The following is a 7,257-nucleotide window of genomic DNA, read 5'->3' on the forward strand; positions in this document are numbered from 1 at the left end:
TGCATTCCTGGCTCAAGCAATCCCCTTGCGTGATCCTCCTGAGTAGCTGGGACTATCGGTGCTCACCACCATGCTAAGCTAATTTTTAAATTCTTTGTAGAGATGGTCTTGCTATGTCTTGAACTCTTGGCCCCAAGGGATCCTCCCACCACAGCCTCCCAAAGGCTGGGATTATAGGCATAAGCCATTGTGTCCAGCCTGGATTTTCAAAAGTAGTAACACTGGATGGGCTCAAACTGAGAACATGAGGAAATAAACATTTTTGACATAACCAGGCTGAGTGCATATTTTAATAAATGTCCTTTGGAGTCATCTTAAAGGCCATATATCTGTGTACTGCTAGGAACAGGGCTGCCTTGGTCTGTGTGTTTTCGTGTTCTCTTCACTGGAGTCTTTCAGAGGCTACTATGAACAATGAACATCTGTGAGGGTGGGAATGGGGAAGAAAAGCATAATAGAGATCAGTACGTACCTTGGTTCCACTGGCTGGGGTGGCTGGAGAAGATGGCATGGATGTACAGCTGTGGTTACTCTGACTAGCACTGGAACTAGAACGAGTAGGGGAAGCTGCCCGGGAAGATGGTTTGGACCTTCGACCCCGTGAGCGGAAGGGGGTCATTCCCTGGGATGCCCCCTCTGGTAGGATGAATTTCTCTCTAAGTTCAATGTTAGTTCTACCTCGTGCTAAAAGGTGAAATAAACACACATACACACAATGTCAGTTATTCTCAAAAATATATCTTTGACGGTCATATAGCTGCTTGACCCCACGATGACAGTTATATAAGCTATATAGGTTTAGTACCATCTGTGGGTTCTTTAAAAATAGAGACAAATTCATAACTCATCAACCTTGTCAAGGTTCTTACCCACAGCAGATATGTTAACTGTATAATAAGCTAGTCTCTGTGTGTAAAGGACCAGCCCACTCTGTTGGTGGCGTCTTGCTTTGCCACTGTCCCTGGGGTAAAGCAGATCCAACAGCTCACAAACCCCTGAAATTAAATTAAAACCCCTCTTTTCTCTCTCATAGTACATGTGTACTCTTTGCTTAATTTTTGCAGTGGCAACGAAAGAGTGAAACAATACTGAAATCGGCATTGTCTAGACTCTTCTATTTGAATTCAGTCAATAATGCTAAAGAAAGGAGTCCAGGAACTCAGGACAGTAAAAAGATCAGGGCAGAATCATTGAGAAGTAAACATGTCAGGGGAGAGAGAGAGACAGAGAGATCAAGACCATGCACAAAACTTGCTAGTGAGAAACTGTTAAGGGAAAAACTGAAAGCAGTAAAAGGCTGAAGGAGCACCTGCAAGGAGGAGAGGAACATCAAGGTGCAAAGAATGTGGAGACAGCACAGGAAGCCAGTCAGCACTGTCTTGTGGCTTTCTGGGGCTGCACAACCAGAACTTAAAATGTGGATTCCATTGGAAGATCTCACACACAGCCAACACAAATGTTAAATGAGAAAGATGCTACTAATTTAAAAGAAATAATCCCTCTGGAATATGTCCTTAGATTATTTCTCACTGTAAGATGTAATCCTACAGAAACCCTCCACCTCCTCATCCACCCTAAACTGTGCACTCTTTACAAAGTACTAGACACAGCTAAACAAAAGGGACTGCTGGAGAAAAGGGAACCATTATGAACAAAATACTTGTCATTCTTTTCTATAACAGATGTTTTACTGGTCAGAAACCGTAAATCTAGAAGGTTACAGGAAATTTTGCCCACTTTCTCCTCTGTCCTATCCCATATGTCTCCGAAGGAATCTGAGAAATTTTGGTAGAATCAGGTCTTAAATCAGGTTGCTTAAGTGTCCAAGCAGCATGGTTCCAAATTCCTAAATCAAATCAAAATTCTTCTCAATATATTATATGCTGACGGAATATATCAAAGAATCAGCTTAAAAGCACTCACTTGAAGGATATCCAAACCTCCAAGTTATAGTCCAAGCTCTGCTGCCAACTCTGATCCTTCCTGCTCTGGCTTCAGTTTCCTCACCAGATCGCTCACCAGAGGCGATCAGGTCAACTGGTCTCTAAGAGCCCTGTTGTTTGGATGATCTTTGACTTAATGGTCACTGAAATGCTAGCAGTTTCCTTCCACGATGTAGTGTTTCCTTTCTTCTCAAGCATCAACAATATATGACCCTTGGCCGGGTGCGGTGACTCATGCCTGTAGTCCCAGCACTTTGGGAGACCAAGGTGGGTGGATCATTTGAGGCAATGAGTTTAAGACCAGCCTGGCCAACATGGCAAAACCCCGTCTCCACTAAAAATACAAAAAATTAGCCGGGCATGGCGGTGTGTGCTTGTAGTCCCAGCTACTCAGGGAGGCAGAGGCAGAGTTGCAGTGAGCTGAGACTGTGCCACTGCACTCCAGCCTGGGTGACAGAAGGGGACTCTGTTTCAAGAAAAAAAGCAAAACAAAACAAAACAAAACAAAATAAAACAATTCTTGAGGTTCATTCCTTGGCTCTGGGTTCTCGACTCATCCATTTTCCAGATTTCAGCACTTTTCTCTTATTTTCAGTGAGAGTTTCCTTCAGCACTAGCCTTGGTAGGAGATCCAGTGGAAATAATGGATTGCAGAAGGAAACAGCTTAACAGTTTGGGGGGTCACATCACCAATAACTGGAATCATGACTTACACTTATTAATCTATTAATCTTGTATTTGTCAAAGTGCCCAGCTTATCAGTGGACATGTGGCAGGCACTGAGATAAAACTGATGAATGAAAATCATTTCATCAGCTGAAGATTTGAATGACATTCTCCAAAAGAACTGTTTGTGACCCTAAGCTAAAAGAACTTCAGATTCATGGTTTGAACCTGGTAAACATTTAGTAGTTCACTTCTGAGCAAACTCTGCTAGAAAAAAAAAAAAGACATAAAAGGAAACTTTGAAATTGCATTGCAGTTGAAGGAAGTGACATTTTAAATGTTTTAGGAAGGGCACCCTCTAATAACATAATGGTGATATGTTTCCTATGCACTGCACAGTTCATAGAATGTTATCACATGCAGTACTGCACCTGACTGTAATTAGCATCCCTATGTTACAGAAATACTGAAGTACTCACAGAGGCTGAGGTCAGGCAAAGCGGCAGTAGAGCTGGACCTAGAACCCGTGTCTTCCACTTGAGTTGTCTTCTTTGTCCCCTGACCCCCAAGCCATTCCCAGCCTAGCTCTTTGCATCACCACCTACACTCATTGTCTCCACTCCTTTCCTCACAGCACCCAGGCTTCCACCACGCCACAGAAACTGCTCTGGCAAAGGTCACCGCCAACCTCTATGGGGGGGGAGGGGATAAAAAGTGCTTAATGGCTGGGTATGATGGCTCACGCCTGTAATCCCAGCACTTTAGGAGCCTAAGGAGGACAGATTGCTTGAGCTCAGGTTGGAGACCAGCCCGGGCAACATGGTGAAACCCCATCTCTGCAAAAAATTAAAAAATTAGCTAGGCATGGTGCCATGTGCCCACAGACCTAGCTACTCTGGAGGCTGAGGTGGGAGGATTGCTTGAGCTTGGGAAGTTAAGGCTGCAGTGAGCTGTGACCATGCCCCTGCATTCTAACCTGGGCGACAGAGTAAGACCCTGTCTCAAAAACTAAAACCACCACCAATAAAAGTTGCTTCATCTCACAACCCAAGGGACATCCCTATTATAATGTTGGTATGTCTTTACTCCTTTGCACATCTCTGTGTGTGTATATATGTTTTTATGCTTTCTTTCTTTCTTTTTCTTTTTTTTTTAGACAGAGTCTTACTCTGTTGCCCAGGCTGGAGTGTAGTGGTGCAATCTCAGCTCACTGAAACGTCCGCCTCCTGGGTTCAAGTGGTTCTCCTGCCTCAGTCTCCCAAGTAGCTGGGATTACAGGCGTGTGCTACCATGCCCGGCTAATTTTTGTATTTTTAGAAGAGATGGGGTTTCACCATGTTGGCCAGGCTGGTCTCAAACCCCTGAACTCAGGTGATCTGCCCACCTTAGCCTCCCAAAGTGCTAGGATTACAGGCATAAGCGCACCTGGCTTGTATATATTTTTTTAACTAAAAAATCAGGAACTTTCCTCCATGCCCTACATATCTCATGCAAAATTTTAACTAGCTGCTAAGTATTACTTCATCGTAAGAATGTGAATTTAACCAGTCTAACCAGTCCAATATTGCATTTTTGTTTAAATATTTTAAACACTGTAGCCAATGCTGTGACAATTTGTAAAACATTTTACATATATCCATGATATTTCCTTAGGATTAATTTCTACATGTAGATTTTATGGGGAGAAAGGATGCATACCTAAGGTAAAAACATATCAACTGATGAATGGCAACCACATGTCAAGGTTGACACATACCAACTGATTCCAAAATGTTATACTAGTGTACACTCTCCAAAATAATATGAGTATATTAAATTTACTTCATTCTGGCCAATTATTGTGCTACAAGCATGAGTTCATATAGGAAAAAAAATCTGACAATTTGTTAGGTAAAAACATCTCTCCGCTGTTGTAACTTGCATGTGGAGGGTCACTACACACTGCTCTCTTGTTTTTGCAACACTCTCCTCCCCTGGCTTCAAGGATGCCTGCTCCCTTGCTGACCACTCCTCCCTGCCCACTTCTAAAACACAGACGTTTCCCCTGGGTCTGTCCACAGTCCCGTTTTCCCTCTTAGACTCGACCTGGTGATGAGCTCACCCACTGAGGCTTCAGTGCCGCCATACAGTCACACCCAACTCCAAATATATTAGCAGAGCAGGCCTTCCTGCTGGATGCCAGAAGCTATATCCAACGACTGATTAGCCTCCCAGAGTGCTAGGATTACAGGTGTGAGCCACCATGCCTGGCCATGTGTTTATTTTTAAAACAGAGATGGGGTCTTGGCTATGTTGCCCAAGCTGGTCTTAAATTCCTGGCCTCAAGAGATCCTCCCCGCTAGGCCTCCCAAAGTGTCAGGATTATACATGTAAGCCACTGTGCCTGGCCCAATACCTCCTTTTCCTGATGTTTTCTCCATCTTCATGGGCAGAGTCATCTCTTCGCCCTTCTTCTCTCAACCACTCATTTTACTAAATACAAGGGCATTTATTCACATGTTTGCTCCCTGCACTAGGCTGAGAGCTTGTAGGCAGGGACCATCATCTTAATTTGCCTTTGGATCCCAGTGACAGACTTGCATATAGGATTTCAGTAAATATCTGTGAAACAGAGTAGCCTCCGTTTTTCTGAAATAGTCTCTGATGACAATAGTCTCTCAACAGTTTCAAGGAACGAATCTCACACCCTTCATGAACTTACTAAGTTGTGCTTCCATTAAAAAGTGCTCATTATTTCATGGGGATGAAGAACAGAAGCACCAAGCTGTGTTAAAGTGAGGACTCAGTGGCTGGTGAGGCTCACCCTCTCGCTGTGTGACTGGCTCTCTTGCATACCAGCCACAAACGCAAATCCATAATTTTCATTACTGAAACCACAAGGTTAAATTTATGACTCCCAACACCCACTGTATATAGAATATTAAAATAAATAGCAATTTAAGAGCAGATAGAACAGCTTTCCATATAGAAGATAGTACATGAAGGAAGATTATCCCATGTTAACAGCAACACATTAAACCTTTGCATTTTGTCATCCTAGGACCTGCTTAATTCTATCACAGGATCCTATGCTGATCTCCTGTGTCATGACCCTGTTAGCCCCAGAGGCCAACATGAGGCAGGTTCATTGTAACACCTCATTAAATGACTGCTGAGGGCCCAAAGAGTGTCTCACTTGCTTTCTATCTGGTTCATGCAGGATGCTGGGAAAATCCAGTTCATCATGTTCCCAGGGTGTGCTTACACGTCATAAAGAAACAAACATAACGAGACAGTCCCTGTTTTCACAGGGAATCTCCAGCCAATGGTCACCTCTGGGGACAGTATTTCACTGGCTAGAGATACAAAGATGTGTGAACAGTTCCCTGTCATCATCCTTCCAGGTACTACATCCATGCCACAGACACTCAGTACTACGTATTAAGCCAATCTGAGACTGTAAGAATAATTAGCTAGCTCCTGCACACTTCCATGAGGCCTCATTTAGTAGGCTTAAACTCAAGTGAAAAGGCAGGGCACCATAAAAATAATGGCTTAACTTTAATTGGGGCCTGCCCCAAACAAGACAAAGCAGATAATTCAGGCTTTAGAGGATTGTCTTCTCCCTTTTATTTTCCTTCCTCTCTATAATTCCCATCTTCTTGGTCCTTATGCTCTTAAGCTCACAATAGTAAAATTCCTGTATTTCTGGTGTTCTCATCTCAGTAAAGAGACCAATGAATGATTAATTTATCCTAAGTCATGACTAATATTAGCTTAATATGCTACAACTCCCATGGATATTTGAATTTTAAAAGAAAATATTTAAGATGCAAGGCAATTAAAGGATTATTGATAAGGAACATTTTATATACATATCACTTTGAAGAAATGAAAGCTATTTCTTCAGAAATATACTTAAAGTAGCCAACCTTAAGAATTAAAAAAGGTGTTAAAGGGGTAATATTTTGATAAGCTAGAAAAGGCTGGGATGGGAGGAGGCGACAACAAACAACAGTTAAATAGCTGGAAGCTGTCAAAATTGTTTCTGGGGCAATCCCAAAAGTAAAAAGTAAACATTTTCTCAAACTAGAAGGAAACACTAAATTCTAATTAAGCAAAGTTTATGTACTAGCACTTAAATTTAGTAGTAAAGGTACTTTTAATATTTACATTGATTCAAATATTTCCCTAACATTGGGTATTACAGTCCCAAAGTTAAAAAAAAAAAGAGAAGATTCCCAGTACTTGGTTGACTGCTGTGATAGGATCTTCCCCCTCACCATTCTTTTCACTGGAGCAAAGATCTACCATTGAACCTACAGAACCAGACCATGACGGCAGCCACCTCAATTCAGTTCATCAACCTCCAAAGAGGCTGTCTTTGCTAAGGGAGTTATGCTAGCCACCTGACATTGGTTGACCTGGGCATGTTAGTTAAAATTCAGTTCTAAGCTACTGTTTAACAGGTACAGAGTTTCAGTTTTACAAGATGAAGAGAGTTCTGTGGATGGACGGTGGTGATGGTAGTATGACACAAACGGACTTAGCCGTGTACACTTAAAAATGGTTAGGATGGGCTGGGCGCGGTGGCTCAAGCCTGTAATCCCAGCACTTTGGGAGGCCGAGGCGGGTGGATCACAAGGTCAAGAGATCGAGACCATCCTGG

The 7,257-nt window shown here is 42.6% G+C and overlaps 1 protein-coding gene across 29 annotated transcripts in view; it reads right to left on the bottom strand.

Moving 5' to 3' along the window:
* MACF1 (microtubule actin crosslinking factor 1) overlaps window positions 1-7,257 on the bottom strand; it is a 421,177-nt gene that overhangs the window by 6,156 nt on the left and 407,764 nt on the right. For all 29 annotated transcript variants that reach the window (XM_017508009.2, XM_017508022.2, XM_037731187.1 and 26 more), the window contains one exon: window positions 473-684. In XM_017508009.2, coding sequence (XP_017363498.1) covers window positions 473-684 — 212 coding nt within the window. The remainder of the gene's footprint in view (window positions 1-472; window positions 685-7,257) is intronic.

Source organism: Cebus imitator, unplaced genomic scaffold (assembly GCF_001604975.1).
Source record: "Cebus imitator isolate Cc_AM_T3 unplaced genomic scaffold, Cebus_imitator-1.0 Scaffold385, whole genome shotgun sequence".
Lineage (NCBI taxonomy): Eukaryota > Metazoa > Chordata > Mammalia > Primates > Cebidae > Cebus > Cebus imitator.